The following is a 21,079-nucleotide window of genomic DNA, read 5'->3' on the forward strand; positions in this document are numbered from 1 at the left end:
TGCACGTTTCAGCCAGTTTTCCAAGTGCTGGACTGAGCAGCGTGACTTGTCTAAGCAGATGGCCCAGTGATAACTCTAGTTGAGAAGACATTGCCAGGCTGCTGTCCTCAGTAGTTTGTTTCAGTAGTTAATCATTGTGACAACTTAAAAAAAAGTCATAAAAATTGTGCTGTATTTCCCATTTGAATTTATCTGGCTTCAGCTTCCAGCCATCAGTTTGTGTGATGCCTTGTCCACTAAGTTCAAGAGCCTTTTAGTACCAGATATTTTCTCTCTGTGAAGGTGGCCTAGTAATTGAGTCATTGGTCCATCTTTTTTTTTGAAAAATGGGACAGATTGAATGCCTTTGGTCCCTCTCATGGTAAGGCATTTCTCCAGCCCTTGAATGATTTTAATTGAGTTTTTTTCTGCACTGCTTCTCTTCTTTCAAATTCCTTTCCAAAAGGGGAGCCCCAGAACTGTACCCAATTGGTGGGTAACAAATTCTTACATGGAGGGAAAACAACAATCTCAATTCTTACCCACTATTTGGATTTACCTTCAAGGATTACATTTGTCCTTTTTGCTACATAGTGCAGGAGATTGTAGGCTTGCTTTGTCTGTTAAATGCTGGAGCATTTTGCAGGGCCACGGCTCCTTGCTATACAGGTTCATTTTCTGTAAATAGACTGCATTCCTTGTTCCTAGACCTATTATTTGCATAGGTCTGTTTGCAGAGATGCTTGCTCTGAACGGGCCCAGGTGACTGCCTTAAAAAGAGTTTGTAATCATAAAAATTTAAGCAAAAGGTATCTCAATAATTTGGGGGCATATAACCCTAAGCTAAAGGTGTCTGTATTTTCTAAAGGAAGCTTCTCACACCAGTTCCAGCAATACTTAGGCTAAGCTGCTGTTACTGTTTTTCCTTATGTTTTGAAAGGAATGAAGTTATGTGTTCTTCTACAACTGCTTTACATATGTTTATCAGTCATTCACAGATTATAGACACCTTTTCCTCTCTTCATGTGAGTTGTTTTTGTTTAGCCACTTATTCTCTGCTCTAGAAATTAACCCAGATGTCCAACTTTTTGGCTTTAATGAAACAGAGGAGAAACTAATTTTTTTTTTTGGTAAATAGATTATTCTGCTTCTACCCACAGACTGCTTTAAAGTCCCGTAAATCAGAAAAAATGTTTAACCTATTGAATGCAATGCATTTCATGAACACTTTCAAAAAAGTTGAATGGAATAAACATAAATCTTTTTCGACTTTACTAAGCAATAAATTAGTTGAGCTACAACTCTGAGCATCAGAGAGACTTGGTTTACTTTCAAGTAACTGATATTTAGCTTTAAAATACAGACGTGGATGTCAGAGAAAGTGAATAATTTAGAAATTTTTGTTGCTGTGTTAACTTAGAACTATTTCTGCTGTGAGGTAACTTTTGTGAACTTTGATAAATGAAAAGACGACTATTTTACCTAACAATTATCCATAATCTAGCAATTATCTTGTATGAAGCAGAAGAAACAAATGTCTGCAGTTTGATGTGAAATTCATACATATCTTTGAATATGTCTCCTGATGTACGATCCATTATTAAATTAAAGACTTTGGGATGCACTAAATTATCTAGTCATTGTCTTCCACTTTCTTAAGACTGCTAGGGTGAGATTTCCTAATTGTATCGGGGTAAAGAAAATTCTGTATTCCAGTGAAATTGCTGCAAAGTTTAGAAAGGTCAAATTATCTTTTTGAAGATAATAGTCCTTATTCCCACCAACCCTAGCACTCATTTACACTGCTTTGACAGTGAAAATAGGATTTAGAGTAAGTGCAAATGTATCTTATGTATCTTGCTCTAGCTTTATGGTAGGCAGAAGAGTCATTAGTGTGAGTGTCAGGCCCAACAGTTTTGTCTCCTTTCCCCTTTTTATTTGTACCTGTGTCCCACAGTGGGAGTAGGGTGTCACCTCCAGCATATAAGGATAGGAACCAAGAGCAGAGTGGAGCTAAATGTCACACAGCAATATGTGACTTGTTTTTTGGTTTCTTCCAGCCCTCTGTTGAGCTCTATGACCTGCAAATTATATTTTTCAGTGCCTATTTTTCAATAGAGATTTTTAAAGGGATAGTATGATGATGGAGGGCTAGGGCTAGAGATGAAACAAACTCATCTGAACTTTTCCAAAGCTTGGAGCTGGCTGTGCCTGTGGGTCTGCCCTGACATAAGGTGATCACAGTGCTCATGCATACTCAGGGCAACTCGCTCGCAGCCAGTGTGCTGCCCTACACTGACAGCCAGAGTCACTGCAGGACATTTTCACTTCCATCTGAGCTGTTACAGGCTAAAAAAACTTCGAATGAGAATAAAGAAAGAAAGGGAAAGGTGGGTGCACGTCTCCCCCCCCCCCTCTAACTGTCATGATGTCACATTGCTCTGTCAGTCAATGGTGAGTTTTTGGTTGTGTAAGGCTGTCATGTCACGTTGGACTTAGCGTCTGAAAACCAAACATACTCGAGGGACTGGAGGATCATGTGGCTATTCTTCCAGCCAAGTTTCCCTCAGATCTTTAAGCAGCTGCTTCAGAAATGCATTCTTGCTGCAGACCTTCTGGAGACTTGGAGGGATTCACAGAAGGGCTCGCTAATGACTCTTCTGTGCAGTGAACTTTCTGCCCAGGAACGCATTGTCTTCCGTGAGTGCCAACAAACACCATCACTCATCGGGGCCGTTTGCTTAAGATAATCTGAACAGAGAGGCCACCCTCATTCCCCCTTTCAGGGAAACACACTCAGGTGTACTCTCACACATAGGCCAAACATTTTGATGAGCAGAGGCTGTTACTGTTACTACTGTAACATCCTTCCTCAAAATACCAAAACAATTTACAGCTTTGCTGAATGAAACCTTCTGGACAAATGTTATTTAGCAGACTTTAGCCCTGAGACAAGCTTAAACACATAGTAAAACAGGGAACAAAATCCCGCCTCTTGTCTCCAGTTCTGTGGCAGCTGCTAGACTGTGGCTTCAGCCCTCCTCTTAAATGCTTAAAGCAATCCTCAGTTGCTGGAACATTTAAGTTGCTTGATCACTTCGGAGATTTTCTTGCTCTTCCTTTTTAGTGTGGTAGGAAAGCTCTGTTTCTGTGCTATATTTGAAATATCTTGTTCCCAGGGATACCTAAATAAAATAATTCATAATCACATTGGCACCAATATGAAAAAAGTGTCTCCCATGGGTGAGGGAGGAGGAAACACTGTGGTCAGCAGGAAGCAGTGCCAGAAAACGGAAAGGCACCAGCCTCAGCATTGCTATTCATAGACCTCCTCTTCTGCTGTGGATTGGGGCTGATCTGGTGTCCTTCCCTTCCTGCCTTTACTCTGCCCGTGCTGCCAACTCGCCAGCATGAAGGGTGCAGTTTCCCTGTGTAATTTTGACCTTCTGGCCTTGAGATTGCTTCATTCAGCCTGCCTTCCCCTCGGAGTCACAGATTTGGGCAACTTCTTTTTGTAACCAAATATCTCTCACAAGCTAAGCATTTCAAGCCTGTTTTACATCTTTGAAGGGCTTGATCCAAAGCCCGGTGAAGTCAGTGGAAGGACTCTCACTAGCCTCAGTGCATTTTGGATAAAGCCCTGAGGCGAGGCTCACATTCCATACATTTCAGCTTGGATTTGGATTTTCATAAGCTTTAACACTCCAGAAAGCTGCCAGCTTCACAAGTCTACATCCCATAGCATGTGCTTTCAGCCTCTTGGTTTTGTAAAAATGCTTTAAAGCTGAGAGAGAAGTTAATGAATTTGTCAGGACTATAACATGAACCAGTGCCATCAACAGCACGGAAACACCAGTTTTCATTGAAGATGCTGTGTTTCCTTCTAGTTCATGATTGTTTGCATCTAAGAAATATGAATGTACGTAAAAGCAGGCTCATTCGCAACATGAGGCAGGTAAAAAGCTGTGTAGAGCAGTAGGGTGCTAATAGAGTGCCCAAATCCAAAAAAGAAAGTTCTAAATATGTCTGTTTTCATTTTCACCCTTGCTTACTCAGTGTAGGTTTGGTCAATTTTTAATTCATACCAGAGCAGGTTATTAGAATAGCACTGAAATTTCTAATCCAAACCGAGGCTTATTAGCTCAATCAAGTCTGACCCTGTCCCAGCTAAAATCAAAGCAAAACTTTGATAGGAACAGAACCAAATCCCTTTGGCTGTCTGGAAAGAAGAATAAGTACTAACAATGCCTGAAATCAGTACAGCTACATCCATTTACAGGGTCACTGTCTGGCTCCTGGAATGCTTTGCTGTTTGCCATGACTGTCTCAGAAGAGTATTGTTTTTACATTCGTTGCTTTGTAAAACAGGAAATAGTTTTGTCCTGTGGTGATGATTAATTTCTGAATTTAGCCATGGAACTATTTAGTACAGGAAGGAATCAATTTTTAAAATAATTTTTTAAAAGTAAACAAAAAATCCAACTTTTTGAGAACTGAATATGGAAATGGATCTATACAAAATACTTAACTAGCTCCTTTAGTGTCTCCTCTTTGGTTTAATTACCTTGGATGTATTATGGCCAGTGTCAACAAATCATGCAGCAGTTATTTTTACCTGCAGTGAAGTAGAAATTCCAGCCATATTAGCAGGCTATGAAAACTTTACATTCATTTTGAAAAATATAGTCATATGTAGTATGCTGCTTTGTTTGCCTGTTGAAATAGTTGCTGTACCAAAGGGCATTTCACAAACCAAACTGAAGTCTAATAATACTAGGACAAAGATAGCAGCTAAAAACTGCACGTTTATCTCATTGCTACCTTTATTTGCACTTGGGTCCTGTAGGAAAAAGACCTATTTTATTCTGCTTTGCTGCATGTTTGGATTAGGGGAGAAACCAACAATATCATGAACTCTGCTCTTCTGCACCTGTTGGTATTATCTTTTTCCATGGTACAGCTGCCAAGGCATATGGAGGCTCTAATTCCTTTGTGCAAAGAGACTCCTTATCATCATCTTTTCTATGAAGTAAATTTAGGCTAACAGCAGACAGGAGAGATGTGACAGGAACGTTTATTGCGTATCAGTATTCTAGCTGCTGCAGCAGTCTCAAGCACCTGCAGTTTATCAAGTTAGACATAAGAACGATTGACATTGTGGGAATAACAATCATCTAGACATATCATTCAGGGGGCAATAACACATTTTTTCCTACACTTTGTTTTAGGGCGCTTGGTGTTCAGCTTGAAAGTCTGTAGAATAATTTGTTAAGAACTTGTAACATTTGTTAGTAGAGTACAGGCATAAAACTAATAAAAAACCAACCCCTGATATAGTTATTCCTTTTCCACTTGGCAACCTGAGTTTTCTTTTTTTCTGAAACAGAGCTGAAACTAACCAGGCTTATTTTAATGATTTCAAAATATAGTGTCAACTAATCAACCCCTTCCTACTGTCTTGCTTGTTACTAAAAAAGGAAGGTAAAAAGACCTTTATATGCACCAAATAACAGGATAGAGCACTGCTATATGCTTAGTCTGACATGTCTGAAGGATAAAGAACCCAAAGTAAAAATAACAATATCACCAATCTGTAATAATCAATAAAGACGTGTTGGAAGACACTTAAGATTGCAGAATACTCTTTCCTAACAGCCTTTCCTGCCTGGGTTCTTGTCACCCTGTGCTGCCTTCACTTACAGCAGCTGGGGAGACCTAAGACCCTCTCAGGGGCTGCAGGGCTGGGTGTTTCTTGCCTGTCTCTACCTCGAGACCTCAGCATTTACCCACAGAAGCTCTTCAACGTGATCTGAGAATGAGAAATCTCATTGTCTTCCCATGACCATGTAACAATAGGTTATGAAAGTGCAGAAGAGAAGTACCAAGCTCTCAAAAGTCCTCTAGCAAGGCTATAGAGCTGGAGTTTTACTCATCGGTGTGAATCATTTCACGTTCCTGCACAGAGGTGCCATGAAAGGCCTTGGGCATCTCAGCAGGCTATTTAGCTTTCTTGAGACATAGCACTCCCTGTTGATCTCATTTTTAAGAGAATGCAGAAACAATAACTTTATGACATAAAAAGCAACTCTCACAGCTTAATGAGAGAAGAAAACCCCTCTCTGGGTTTACACTTGGGTCACGACAGGAAGGAGACTGTTTTTCCTTTCAGACCTGCCTGGTTTCTCAGCATCTTTTAAGCAGAGCAAGCTGCACACGCTGAATGGTCTCCAGTTGTATTTTGCAAATGTCTTCTAGGGTCTTTTTATTTTTTTCCCAAAGTAAGACCTAAAGCCAAAATAGTCTATTTCAAATTTACACCATTTTCCTTCTAAGACAGCCTAGTTCTAGCACAGCCCCATGAATCTCTGGGCTCATAAACTTAGATAGTATTTAGCTGCTTAGTACTTAGCTGCTTTTCTCTCCTGTTTGTCCAAGATGTGGGCACGATTTTGGTTCCAATGAGGGTACCTCACAGGCCCTGTGCACCGATGACACAACTATCACACTTGAATAGCGTTGGCTGAATACCTTGTTCAGTGGCTTGTTGTGTTAACATTGGCGTTCACTCTCCACTCCCCTTTACTTGCTCAGCTTACCAGCAACAAATCTAGTTCAGTGTATGCACTGGTTCAGTGATGTGACAGCATTAAGTCTTCAAATGACCAATCCCCAGAACTGGTCTCCATAACTGTACAGCATTACTTGGTGCTGCAGGCTTCATGTTCCCAGTGACTCCAGTCCCTGATGTTAAGCTAGTGGCATTTGCTGGAAATTAGCTCACTGCAGCTGAGTTGTCTTTGCAACATGCATCTCCCTCAGTCCCAGGTCCCTTGGTACTCAGGGAGAGGTAGAGGCACTTCTAAAGCATGGTGCCTTGATCCTGTCTCAGGGGTCCACTGCAGCATGAGCGGGATGGGGGCCTGGTGGTCAGTGCCTGTCTCCCTCCATGGGCTCTACAGGGACCCAGGATGTAACGGTGGTGGTAAGGGGGAGGCTAACCTTACAATGTATTGCAACTTAGTTATCTGTATCCAGTTAGACACTTTAAAAGTCTGTCTGTTCATTTGAATGGGCTTTGTATTGACCTCTTTGACAGATGCAATAAGAAAGGAAAAAGGAAATGGCTGTTTCAGCTGGATTTGTTTTTTTTTTGGTAGCTGGCTTCTTTGATTGTCGTTATGCCTGCAGTGCTCTGCTCCTAATGACCAAGCTGATAGCTCTTCACTTACATTCTTCCTTCAGCAAAGGCGCCTTCTAAAAGGCTCCCCAAACCAACTCTTTAGACTGAACACTGAGCCGGAGCAGGGCATTGGCACATCGACATTCAGGGACAGAGTGTTTTCTTTAAAAAAAGTCCTAATTTATGGGGATCTTTTGCATAGGGTAATGCTTACATGGGGAAACGAATCTTCGAACTGGATGATCACTTACTGCCTGAATGATGACGAGTGTCTCTGTGTCAATGCCACCTTCAGTTGAACTCCCTAAACTTTTTTTTCTGGCAAATTCATAAAAATCCAGCCTGCCCGACCACGGTAGCCTGTGCATGACCCACTGCTATCGATTACCTCAAGATACACACAAACCACTTCCTAGCGCAACTGCGCACGAAGGACTGCCCTATCTGACCTGCCCTATCTGACCATTCCCACGTATGCAGAAACAGTTTCTGCTGATTAATTACGGATGTTTTATTCACGTACAAGTAGGTGAATGCGGCAGCAGGACCTGCCGGGGGGGACACGGTGATGGCCAGGTCCTCCTCCGGGCAGCTCCCCAGCCCCCCGTACCGCACACTGTACGCGCTTGCTCCCGGGCTGGCGGACTCTCCTCTGACACCTGGCTTTAAAAATGGGACTCTCTAAGCGGGTTGGTTTGGGTTTTTTCCCGGGGAAACCCCGTTAGTGGCCGGCGGTGAGGCTGCCAGCAGGGGTCAGCCTGTGCCCGCCTATGCGGGATGCCTGCGGGGTGCGGGCGGTGAGAGGCGACCCAGGAAAGACAGGCTCTTCCTTCCACCTTTTGCTGGCAGGATGGTTTTTAAAAGCATCGCCACATTGTGTCGACACTATTTTCTCTCTCTCTTGCATCTGCTCTGTCATGTTTACTTGCCATACTCACTTCTCAGCAGCTTTACTTAGTGCAGCCTGACGGTTTTGTGCTTTCTTGGGATGCAGTTAGACGATACTTCTTTCTGCAAGGAGGTCCCACCTGGGCTCCTTGCTTTTGCTCCCGTGCTGTGATTTGCTGCCCAGAGAGTTGCAGTGATGCAACCGGCTGTGGGGCTGCTCTTTAAAAAGGAAAATAACACAAAGGTTTGTGGTTTTTTTTCTTTTGTCTGCTGGCCTGCAAGTGGTTTCTCCACAACATTACTTTTCTTTTGTCTTGTGGCCTGCAAATGGTCTCCCCTCTTAAGCTGTTTGAATCACATCTGTACAGTAAGCTTGTCCCCTGGGCAGCCCTCTCCATCATGACCTTCATCATCAGCATCATGACCATCCCCTGAACTTCCTCCATGCACCCTGTCACCAGCCATGCCCAAACTCCTCACAGCTTCCCTCACCACTCCCCTGGTGCAGATGCCCCACTTACCCATTCTGACTCTTCAGCCCAATTTGCCCATTCCTTTCCCCACCAAGGACTTTCTAGCGCAGCCACCATCTCACTGCAGGGAGGGACCTCTGTCCTGCAAGGCTTCCACTCCCTTTCCTCCCCGAGCTCTGCGGCTGTCTAGTGAACACTGGTTCCCAGGAGGCAAGGCCATGTCTCCGGGCTCAGCAGCTGCTGGATTGAAGCGGCATCAGCTGAGCCTAGAAGAGACTGGGGACTTCACCATTTGCAGAGGCCAGGTGTTGACCCTAAGCACAGCAAGGTTTTTCCTGTGTCCTTTTAAGCTCAGAGTCCTCAGGTGAAGCTGTGGTGCTGGATTCTCATCAGCTCTGTGAGCAGTGGGGAAGACAAGCAGCCCAGGCACTAACAAAGTCAAGGACTTGTGTGAGCACCGGGGGCTGCTGCCTTAACACACCTGTAAGGTCGGAGCAGCAGGATCAGGGCAGGAAGGTCTAAGCAGCAGGGTCTGAACAGCAAGGTGTCAGAGCTCTTGCTGAGCTGGGAAGTCTGTAAGAGCTGCGCTCCAGCACAGGCTGCATCCTAGCTGCAGGAAGCCACCGAAGGGGCAGCAGAGACTGTCTTGCCCTGAGGTTTAGGTGCTTCTGCTAAATTCCTGCCAGGTACTGTAGCTGGAGCCCTTCCTCACTTTCCTGGATACATGAGTGCCCATCCCAGATTGACAACATAAAATGTGAGGCCATGGTAAACAGCTCTGTGCTGCCCCACCTCAGCAGATCTGGCCATGCAGTACATGGATTAGGAAAGCACATTGCTGTCAGGCAGACACCCTCCTCTTGACTAAGGAAATGCAGCAACTTGCTGGAAGCTATGAAGTTCTGCCAGTTTGTAATTGTGGTATTTTAAACACTTTACAACCTGATGAGAGAGAATATAAGGTATCTGGGCTTTAATGGTTTGTTGTGTCTGGGAGCCACCACCTGGGAACAGCTCTCATGGGAACAATTTCTTCTTGGGCAGACCAATGGAGACAAAGCTTCTTATAGCCCATCACCCTGCTTCTACCTGCCACGTAGCCCTCCCTTCAGCCCTGGGCCAAGAATTCATGGGGAATGTAAGTAGTGAGTCTTAATTATCTTAGACAAGAGCCTCAGGTGGTCTTATTTGTATGGTTGGTGCATAATGATAAAGGTTTAGCCACATTATTCCTCTTGCCACTGATGGGTGGCAAGAGAAAGTGACCCCAAAAACATGGGTCAGTAGTGTCGACGTGCTGTGGCCTGCCCTGCAGCCCCACTCTGCACACCATGCTCTGTTGTCTTCCCACTTGGTCATGCAAGGGAGGGCTGCTCTGCGCAGCGGTATTCTGTGCAATCCCTAACACTACCCTATGGGATAATGGGGATCCCATATGTAGGATAGGCAGGGGTTTTGTGGAAAACAGCTGCACTGGAACATACTGTGAAATCCTGGATGTCCAAGTGACTTGTTACACCCTGTATGCCCGAACCAGTCTTACGTCCTTCCTACAGCTAGAAACACTCTCTATTTATAAGACAAAACACAACAATTAACAAATACTGAGAATTCTTGCTTGTACATGACAGCATTAGACACTGCAGTACCCTTCCTTTACTCAAAATAAATAAACATAAATAAGTGTGTTTTGGCAGTGGTAGTGTGGGAGTGTGTGTGTTGTCTTGTTTTTAGATTGCAGCTCTAGGATAGGTTTTTCAGCTGAATTTTCATATACCAGTCCTGGGAATGGTTCCCCACTGTCCGCAGGACGGCAGGGTCAGGGATACGTGTGGCAATGGCCATGCAAGGACAAGCCTGCGGTGGGAGGATTTCTGAGATGCAGTGCTGAAGCTCTGCTTTGTTTCTCTGGGCCACAGGCTAAGGATAATGGCTCTCATCACTGCTGCCGAGACCATTTTAAAGTGTCTTTGCCACAGAAGGCCAGTACAACATCACCTGTCTCACTTGTGGGGAAGATGTTGGGAGATGTGTATCTGGAGGGAGGTGCATATATAGAAAGGTGCCTCGGTGGCACATCTGCCTTGGCATACTCTGTCAGTGTGAGGCTGCGGGAGGTTCCTCGCAGCAGCTTGTATGTGTGGCCTCTGCACAGGGGCACACTGACAGAGCAGTCAGAGCAGGACACAGGTGTATTTAGCCTCAGATGCTATAAAGACACTTCACAGGCAAGTAAGATTTGGCTTGAAATTTCCTTGGGAGAGAGGCTCCCAGGCAGATGCAAGCTTTGGGGGCTGAGCATGAGTGTTGCTTCAAAAGCCATGTTCTCCTTCCTCTGGGTAAGGAAGGTAGGCATGCGGGCACACTCCCCTCAGCAGCACCTCACCCTCCCTCTTCAGCTAGTTATTTTTTAGAATTTGGCTTTCTGCCTGATAATGGGAAGGTGACTTAGTGCAGAGGTAATGTTTTTTTCCAGTCTTGGTGGGAGAAAGGCTTTGATGGATAATAAGATGTGCAAGACAGGAAACATGCTATTTCTGGGCATTACCTGGAGCAGTTGTAATATTTTGTAGTCTCATGGCCCCTGAGATTAAATTCTGCTTCATTTTTTGATTGCAAAAATGCTATGCTGTGCTTATTGATACCCAGGAGAATAAAGTTTTAAATGATGATGTATTACCAGCTACATCATTTGCCTCCAGCATTTTGTTTAGCAACCAAAACGCAGGCTATGCAAAGCCTCTTAAATAAAATAACGTACCCTGTTGATCTTATTAGCACCTGAAAAGTTGAAAAAAAAAGGATTCTGTACTAGTACTTTAAAAGTGGATGTTCAACTGCTTGTACTGGGATGAAAGGGATGAAAAGGGATAAGAAACATGTCTTAAATACTGTATTAGTCCTTTTATAGTCAAACTCCAGATGAGTGGTTGCTGGATCAATTTCTAAAATTCTAAAATCAGCTAAAAAAACCTTGCTGGTACATGGCTCCAGAGAGATGAACCCAAAATGAACTTCCCTTGGCTAAAATCTCTCCTCACCTTCACATGATAACATCTCACCTATGTCCCATTCCTGATGAAGGCATTGCAAGATCAGAAAAAGGAATAAAAGTGAAGAAAAGTTCTGTAACTACAGAGAAATGTGATCATTTGAGAATTTCTTGAATGGTAAATGCACCGATGTCTTAGAAGCTTAGATACCATGGTGATAGTTGCCTTAGCAATGTTTTAGCTACGTAGGTAATCACAATCAAACTTGTCTCTTGTGGCAAAATGATGCTGTATTATTTTATTTTTTTGCAAAGCTTTTGTGTATGTGCAATAATGTGGTTTATGGTTTTGTATCCAGGCATCATATTTTCTCTCAAGCTTCTTGTCCTTGGCATCCTTTTATTTTTTCAATGATGTTAATTCTGAAAATAAATGTCTTTCATGGTAATGTTGTGTACATATGAAAGCCTGACTAATTTAGTCCTTACTCACCTCAAAATAAAAATTTCCCACTTTCGGGGTGAGACAGGATCAATTTTAGAGATTGTATTCAGGTTCTCGTGTTTTAAAAACTAGTACAGCCTGAGTTGCTGTAGGTTTACTGTTCATGTTTCCACAGCCTGACATCATTTAAAAATCTGTGTATTTTCACAGCAGGCACTCAGGCAAACCAAATGTCATGAAAAATGGAATAAATGGGCAGATATCTCAATTATGATTTACAGAGTGTCTTAATAAAACCAGTATGTAAACATATAAAGTGAGATTGAAGACAAGAGCAATTAGCTGTTCCATTTGGAGTTGGAAATATGCATTTCAAAGTTATTTATTAGGAAGGAAGGCAGTTTGGGATTTTAGAACAGGCAAACCTGGCTGCTTGGTAGGGCAGCAGGCTACCAGAGGTGACAAGAAGATGTTGGTGGGGCAGTGGTGGGCCCTGTGTCGTGTGCGTTGGCCCTCCCAACACCTCCAGCCTCAGATCCCACAGTGCAGGAGTGGCAAGCCTGGCTTTCCAGGACTTTCACTCAGGATTTTGCCTTGGATCACCAAAATTCAGTGCTTTTGAGGCCGTGGAGAAGCCCTGGACCAGCTCAATGACAGTGTGTTTGGTGTTACATCAGCCATGCTTGTGCTCCTTACACCAGGTGATGAAAGGGCTTGTCCCTCTATGGAAATATCTAGGGGAGAGGTATTATCCATTGAAAACTGAAGTGTCTTCAGTGTTTTTTGATGTATGCCAGCCATGTCTAAAAATGGGAGCCCTGTGAAGCCAATAGCTGCCACCTTCTTTCTTTCAGTAATTCACCACAATCTCTCTACCTTCCCTTTCTTTTTTCTTCCTTTCAAGAAAACCAAGAAAGAACAAGTAAGCAAAGGCTTATTTAGGTTGATGTTTTCCAGGCTGCTAATCATAGACTCATAGAACAGCCCAGGTTGGAAGGGACCTCAAAAGATGATCTGGTGCAACCTTTTGTGGGAAAGGGAGCCTAGGTGAGATTATCTGGCACCCTGTCCAGTTGTGTCTTGAAAACCTCCAGCGATGGGACCTCTACCATGTCCCTGGGGAGGTAGTTCCAGTGATTCTCACTATAAAAAATTTCTGTCTTATATCGAGATGAAACCTATCCTGGTGCAACTTGTACCCATTGCCCCTTGTCTTCTCCGTGTGGCTCCTTGTGAAGAAAGAGCCTGCTCTCTTTGTAGCCACCCTTTAGGTACTAGAATACTGCAGTGAGGTCCCCCTGAGCCTGCTCTTCCCCAGGGAAAAAAGACCTAACTCCTTCAGTCTTTTCTCATAGGGCAGATTCTTCAGCCCTTCGATTACTTTTGTGGCCCTCCTTTAGACTCCCTCCAGTCTGTCTGCATCTTTTTTGAATTGTGGGGACAAGTACTGGATGCAGTACTCCAGCTATTGCGTAATGATGGGAAGAGTCAAGTTTGTCAATCTGCTTGTAAGGACAGGTGAAGAAGATTAGGATATGAGAACTAAGGGCACTGGGAATAGAAAGAAAAAGAAATGCAGGACTGGGGAAGGAAATGCCACCTGGGGAAATTCTGATTTAGATTTGGCTAGCAAGCGCGCCTTTGCTTGGAGCCAAGATCTGCATTTGTGGTGACTTGTGTGTCCAGTCTTTTTCCTCAGGACCCTCCATTTCCTTCTAGCCTGCAAGGCCATGAGAGCTCAAAGCTGCACAAAATCATCGTTAGCTTTTTGTTATTTCTGTTTCTAGTGATTTCTCCTACTGGGACCAAAGCAGAGCCTATTCCCTATTACTGTGCTATTTTTGCCCATAGCTCTGCAGGTCTACCTGCGTGTCCTGTGCTGAGATCTCTGCAGGGAGGAGCAGGTGTGTGCTCCGACAAGGCTGCTCTCCCCCGCCGCAGGGATATCGGAGGCTGACGGGCCTGTTTCCCGAGCTGTTGCTGTCCTCTGCGGTGGCTTTGGCACTTTACACTGAAATATTCCCGTGATTAGACTCCACAGCATGCATCTAAGACAGGCTGATCTTTAACTCAGTCTTTGTGTCTGATTTGTGCACTTTGTGGGATTCTGAAGTGTTTTTTATAACTTTTCATGATGAATTTTAATGATAAGAGCATAAAAGCTTTTTGACTATTATGCACTAAGTTTTATTATAATCACCGTTAATAATCATATAATAGAACCTAATTTTCATCAAGGTTTGATTCACATTTCATAAATGCCTCTGGCAACTGCTGAAATGGCACGTTGTCTTCATAAAACTTGAGTACCTGCTCTGCTTAACGAGGGGCCATCAGCTGTGGCAGAGCTTCAGCATGACAGGGCTTTCCAAGGGAGCCCGAGGGCTGGGAGGAGAGCGGTGGCTTCGGCAGGGCTGCCAGAGAAAATCGGTGTCATGGTGGTGAAGCAGTGCTGTTATAAGCCGGGAAGATGTTCCACACCAGTGGCTCCTGTGCCTCTGCTGCAGAGATGATTTTGGCTTATTCTGTGGGATAAGCCAGTGCAAGTTGCTGGGAAGTTTGTGGGAGAAAATCATGTAGACATGGAGAAAGAAAACGACCTATCTCTTTATGTATTGCAATGCTTCTTATAATAGCTAATTTTGAAGTTGCAAAGATGTTTAAAACACTGGAATTATTCCTGGTGGAAATAAACGAACAAGAGAAATATCCAAAGGTGCACAAAATTTCTTCTGCTTGGCATTTTTAACATGCTTATACTGAAGCAAACATTGAGTCAATTCAATTTAGTCCTAATATATTTGTTTTCACTTTCTTTAGGAGAACACCCCCCAGGGACAGATGTACTTGGATAACAAAGATGACAGTACAATTTCTAGACAACAAGAGATGGAGCTGAATCAGACATCTCTACATCAAACCAGTTTATCTCCAAAGGTGGCAGCCAAACCCGTGACCAGAAGTTGCAATGAGCTGCAGCTATTAAAAGAGTATCATGGCATGGTAGCGAATCTCGGAAAGCCACAGACCCTGTGTGAAAAACCAGCAATAGGGGAGGATGGCTGCATTGCTCTGGGGAAAGATTTCAGTCCTGTCCCCATGCAGGGAAGGTAAGAATAAGGACAAACAGAATATTTTTTCTCCTAATCCAAATTAATTTTTATTTCCTTGAAGAGCAGATACATATGTTCATTACATGAATATTTTTTTCTCCCACCCACATAGAGAACAGGAAGCTTAATGGGACATCAGGACAGTCTTAATTGCCATGGGGGGGAGGGTGTGGATCACTGGATTTCTGAACTAATCTCAGCTTTAATAGCAGCCATGGGCCAGTTTTACTGTGTTTTTAAGACCAGACACATGGCTTTTCTTCCCTACTTGGTGTCACAAAACACACAGAGATAAAGCAGTTTTCACGTCCCACCCCCCACCTCTTTCAGAGAAATGCATCATGAAGCCATAAGCTGCATCACTATGGCTGAGACTGCGAACATTAAAATGGCACTAATAACACAACTGTGACAGCTGACACACCACATATCAAGTGTATAAGGAGTGTGTGCTCCTTGGGTATCCTCTCCTGCATCAGGAAAGGTGCAGGTTTGCGGGCAGGGGTGCTAGTCTTTCCTGTTGCAACAGATACAACATCAGCAATTCTATTTATAAGTGTTCAGAAATATTTTATAGACCCCGAAATATTGCAGGTGGCTTTTTAAACCAGAAAAGGCAGAGCAGAATCCCGGGTCTTAGCTGTAGTCAGCTAGACTTTTCATCCAAAGAACAGAATTTTCTTTTTATTTCTCTCTCTCCTTCCCTCCCTCCTCTTCACGTGGTTCTCCACAGCTGTTCCCGTCAGGTGGGAGGTGCAGTCCTGGGGGCTCCCCGTAGTTCTGGGCATGCTGGTCACATCCCTGTGTTGCTGAGCAGGGCTGAGGGCTGTCCTGTGCCCCTGCAGCTCAGTTAGTTAGAAGGAAATCTGCTTATACTGGGAGGAAAGGAGGTTTGGGGCATTTTGGTAAGATCCTTGATCTGGGTAAGGGGGAGCCAGGCTAGCTGGATGAGCTTTGCTGTGCCCCTTACTTACCTAGAGTGTAAGTGTGTCCTATAAGTTTACAGCAAACTGAGTCAAGGTTTTATGTGCATCTGAAAGTATTTCAGTCAGAGTGAGAATTGGAAATCATTATAGCTATGCTTTCCAAATATTAAAAGAATAATCAGATTGACAGCTTGACCACAAAAGCTGTATAAATCCTTTAGAAATGATTTTTGGAGTATTTGAGGATTTGTTGTGTTGACTAAGAGTTTTACTGACAGAATCAAATCTCTCGTAAAAGTTCTTCAGTTCAGCATGTGGTGGGGGTGAGTTAATGTTTTGAAAGAGCATGGTAAGTACAATGCATATGTGAGGATGGGAGGAAGGCAGGGGAAGGGAAGGACTGGGTGTATCTGGAGACAACATTTTTCTTTCGCAAATTCACATATATATCTTGCTACAGGTGTGTTTACCACTGCTATTTACTGTCTTGTTAACTATCCTTGTACAGGAGCAAAACCCCATGATTATGTTCTTATAGACCAGCTCTCACCCTTCTAGCTAAATTACTTCCTGTTATTTTCCAGTGGGTGATACGAATTTTTGTACCAGTGATACACAACTTACTGTGAACCTATGAACCACAATTTGGAAATGATGGTCACAGGTGCCAGAGATGAAAAATACTAAATCATGGAGGAGCCCACCTTCCTGCAAGCATAGGCAGTAGCTCCAGGTCTTTTGATAACATTGTTTTCCTGTTGAGTAAGCTGTAGTCACGGTGCATAATTTAGGAATAGATGTACAATTAAAGAGCCATCCCCACGCTCCCTTACAGACAAATGTATATTTGATCTTCTATAGCAATATATTAGGGCTCAGGAAAGGATCTCCTGAAATTTCTCCTTGATCTTTACCTCGCTTGCTCCTCCAATATTGATTTTTTTTTTGCATGGAGATGAATCTTATCTGGCTCTTCTTAGTATGTATTTTAGCCAACGTACATTAGGTGCAGTTTAAATACCGATGTAATCTGTGTGACCCCTCTAGTATGAGTAATTACCCTCAAATCATTGGGACTACTCAACAGAATGCAGATAAAAGCATGGATAAACCTTTGCAGGCTCACGAGTTGTTTGATTAGTTTCATTAGAATGAGAACTAGCTTTTAATGTAAATTGTTCTTTTGCTTGCAAAGAAAACTACTAATGATTAAAAAAAGAGGAGACCAAATCCTTTTTTTTTTCCATAAAGAGGTTCACTAAATTGGCATGCCTGCATGGTTTGTTTTAATGCATCTACTTAACTTAAATTGGTGAATTATCTTTCAGGGATAAGATTCCCATGTTCTCTAAATTGTTCAAATGTACGCTGAGACAAGACTTTCCAAAGAATCTCTTTAACTGAACAGGAGATTTATCTTGGTCGCTAAAATTACCTTTAAGAAGGTGTTCTTGAGTTAAGCGGGACCCTTTTCCTGGGGACACAGATGTCCACCCTATTCTGGACTGAACATTTCCATTTGTCTGCAGCACAATCCTGCAGGTATTTTGTGGTCAGTGTGCATATTGTCTTGGGCTGCCTGCCTGTCAAAATGCCTTCTCATTTACTTTGCATACTGAAGAACAGTACCTTCTGACTCCAGCTTTTACTGCATTGCCTTAGGCTCCCTGGGCTCTGTGTGAAGAAGTCTGGACCATCCACAGCGGTCACTCCGCTGACTTTGTCTTTCCAGAGCATCCTTCCCCCTGAAATAAGCCTGTCCGCCTTCTTGTGAGTGACATATTTCCTTCAGTCCTGCTCGCTGTGGGAAATGCAGGCATGCCTCTCTGAAGTGGACTATGGATGAGCTCCAGTGGTGTTCAATGGGAATGCACCTGGCCTCGGTGTACATTTACACTGAACTGTGGTGTAGTTTGGTCTATCAGAAATACAGGTTTTAAAGTACTGGAAAATGGTAGTGCAGTCTGGTTTTTGATTTTGCACTTATCTCATTCTGCTCAGCCTTTAAACAACGGATTGACCAGGCTCTTTTTCATTACAGTTACATGAAAGTGGCTTTTGCAGTCGATAGACATTAGTCCAAGCCACCTTCCTGAGCCCCTTACCTTGCAGTAAGATTTCACACTGCTCTGTGGCAGCATGTGCAATGCTCTTCAGGTCAGCCCTGACATCTCCAAAAGCACAGGCTACTTCCCTCCATCATGTCTCTGCACGTATGTGACGTGGCCACAAAAAAGGCCCCTTGCTTGCCTTGGTCTCATCATTGTCAGTGCTACTTTCATGGGAGAAGCCTAATGGCATGGCTTTATATCAGTCAAATCCGAAATCCTCCTTTGTGATCCACAGGAAGAGGGTGAAGTCAGCTGTTTTCGGCTTAGGAGTTAGTGAGCCTTAAAGGCCATCTACAGAAATGAGATGAATAGTAATTATTAATTGCATGTAACCAATTACTTTGTGCTGCTATTTAAAACTATGTTACTGAAAAAAGAAGGGCATTCATTGAAATAGAAAAGTGGTGGAAAGTGGTGGAAGAGGGGAGTAATAGAGTAACAAGACCCTGTGTCATTCATTTCATATTGCCTTTTGGTGCCTTTCGGTGCCTTTCTTTCTTTGATGTAATTGCTGGTTGTACCTCCTTTAGGTGGTCAGATAATAACATTATCTTCTTAGAAAAAAAAGAAAAGATGTGCATTCATTATGTCATGAACTTTTAATGAGAAATTAGACTGTGAAAGCAAGGTGATGAAAGCAAACTCTAGCGTTATTCCACTGAAGTTATATTTGGATGAATTTGGCCCTGGAATTTGCTGGTCATTTAATATGATAGTCCTTGGAAATTTTTTTCTTTAATCTTTGTGCCTCATTAAGAAGATTAATCTCTGGGATAACAAAAAATAATCTCTTTTATTTTTTTTTGAATCTGCTTGAATTCGTGTTTCATCAAGCAAAACTATTTCTTTCAGCATTTCTCCTGTCCCTCAGTTTCACTTACGTAATGCTCACTTACGTAAGAAAAAGTAAAAACAATCAACCAAATCCAACTCTTTCTTTGCCCTGAATCTGTGGTCCCACGATCAGTAAGGAGATTGGTTTGCAATGAGAAGGTCAGTGAGTTAAAAATGCCTATTGAATTCTCAGTTTGCAGCAATACAATGGAAAGATTGCAATTGTATTTCCTGTTAGCTGGAGAAGCTGGGAGAGGATAAGCTATTGTATAGTGAAAAGTCAATATGAAATTGAAGTTATGCCTTTAGCAGGGAGGGATTATAAATCTCAACTTTTATTTTTTAATTATGTTGATGTATTGCTACTTTTAAAGGACATTTATGAGACTTAGAATTAGATGTCAAGAAGACATGGTTACTGTCTAAATAAGTAAAATTTATGTGACAATTTAAAAGCTTCTTCAGACAGGGGAAAAAGACTGAGGAAAAAAACCTTAAAAACATTCAAAACACATTTTTTGTGTGTCCTAAGACTAATTTTGATCTTTGGCTATTAGAATAAAATGGGATCATCTTCTGTTCAACAGTGAAACAGGGAAAGCGGTCATTTTCACATCATAATTGCATGTTTGTGTAGGAAGGATTCTGATATTTCATGTCAATCACACAAACAGTAGAGAAGAGTCCAGGACAGATAGATGGCTTCACAGCAAACCGTCACATTCATCATTCTCGTGTGGCTTCTGGTGATCGTGCTTGCTGCCTGAATGGTGACACTTTTGTCTTTCTTTCCATTTCTTATCTGTAGTGAATGTTTCTGAGTTTTGATTCCCTGTGACGATCTTTAAATGCTATTTATTCTATGACACTGCAGTGAACAAATATTAAAGAAGTTTTAAAGTCATGACTTTACTAATTGATTTAATTTGGTTCATTTGGTTTTGAATATACTCTCCCAAGCATTTGTTGCTAACATGGAGGCATGTGGCCGCAACACAGCTTGTCATGAGCAAACTGTGTAGGGGCATGGGACTGCTGAGACTCTCTTAGCTCAGATTGCAGCTCCCTGCTGTTGCCCCTACTACATCACAAAATACCATTCAAAACCTGAAAAACTCAAAAGAAGCAATACACAGCTCTAGCAAACCTTTAGCTTGAATGGTAGGAAGTATAACAGAAAGACAACATTATGCACAATAGACAAATAAATAAGTTATTGGAAAGTTCTGCTGCCCCCTTCTAACGTTCTGTTCCCCATTTCCTGGAAGAAACATCTTGGAGCGGTAACGGAAGGAAGACAGAAATGTGGCCGTATGGCATAACTTAAGGAGAATGTTTGGCTTCATTTGAGTACAAGGGGTGTGTTCAGCAGAAGACTGATTTTTAACTTAGGTTTTGCCATTAATGAAACATACAGAAACCGACCTCACTCATGATAAATTTCCCCGTGTTCAGAGTTATTTAATTTCTCTGTTGCTGTGTACTATTCATCATCTCGGTGTTTATTTCTCATAATGATTTACGATATCTCAGATTGGTCATGTACTATGATTTCTGTTCTGTCATCAGCAGACTAAAACCGTAGCACTCCCATGTAGCCATTCAAATGCTTTTTGATTCTGACAGGACATTTGGGTAAACAAAAATCCACCACTGTTAATTCTTTTTTCAAAGTGCGTGCTCTGTTGAAAGAATTAGGGGGTACTAATTAACTGCTTCACACTTTTCCAGCTGTCAGGCTAAAAACTGAACTCAGCACTCAGTGAAAAATTTGCAGTGTAACAACCTCCAAAGATTAAATGTTTCAATTGAGTCTTTGTGACATTCCACAAAACTGTTGAATTTTGCAAGCAGCTGCTCTCTTCCTAATGGTTAATAATATGGTTATGTGGGGTTCGTCTTCGTTAGACTTCTTAGGCCAATTGTGGAAAGATGCCAGTGGCATACAAGCTTCAATCCTCTTTGGGGGCTGGACAGCTGTTTCCTCACGTAAACCTCTGTTTAAACAGGGGAAGGCTTCTAATGTTAGCAATGATTTTTTTACATTATAAGGTCGAAGGGTTAAGCCAAGCAGACGGCCAGACTTTGAAAAGAAATGTGTTGCACAGGGGCAGTCACAGTTGAGCAAGAGGGCATGC

General features: G+C 42.7%; 1 protein-coding gene across 3 annotated transcripts in view; it reads left to right on the plus strand.

Moving 5' to 3' along the window:
- The window catches only part of OCA2 (OCA2 melanosomal transmembrane protein), a 293,670-nt gene that overhangs the window by 12,733 nt on the left and 259,858 nt on the right, over positions 1-21,079 (plus strand). For all 3 annotated transcript variants that reach the window (XM_052774012.1, XM_052774014.1, XM_052774013.1), the window contains exon 2: positions 14,778-15,067. In XM_052774012.1, the coding sequence (XP_052629972.1) occupies positions 14,799-15,067 (269 nt within the window). In that variant the 5' untranslated portion in view covers positions 14,778-14,798. The remainder of the gene's footprint in view (positions 1-14,777; positions 15,068-21,079) is intronic.

Source organism: Harpia harpyja, chromosome 22 (assembly GCF_026419915.1).
Source record: "Harpia harpyja isolate bHarHar1 chromosome 22, bHarHar1 primary haplotype, whole genome shotgun sequence".
Taxonomy (NCBI): domain Eukaryota; kingdom Metazoa; phylum Chordata; class Aves; order Accipitriformes; family Accipitridae; genus Harpia; species Harpia harpyja.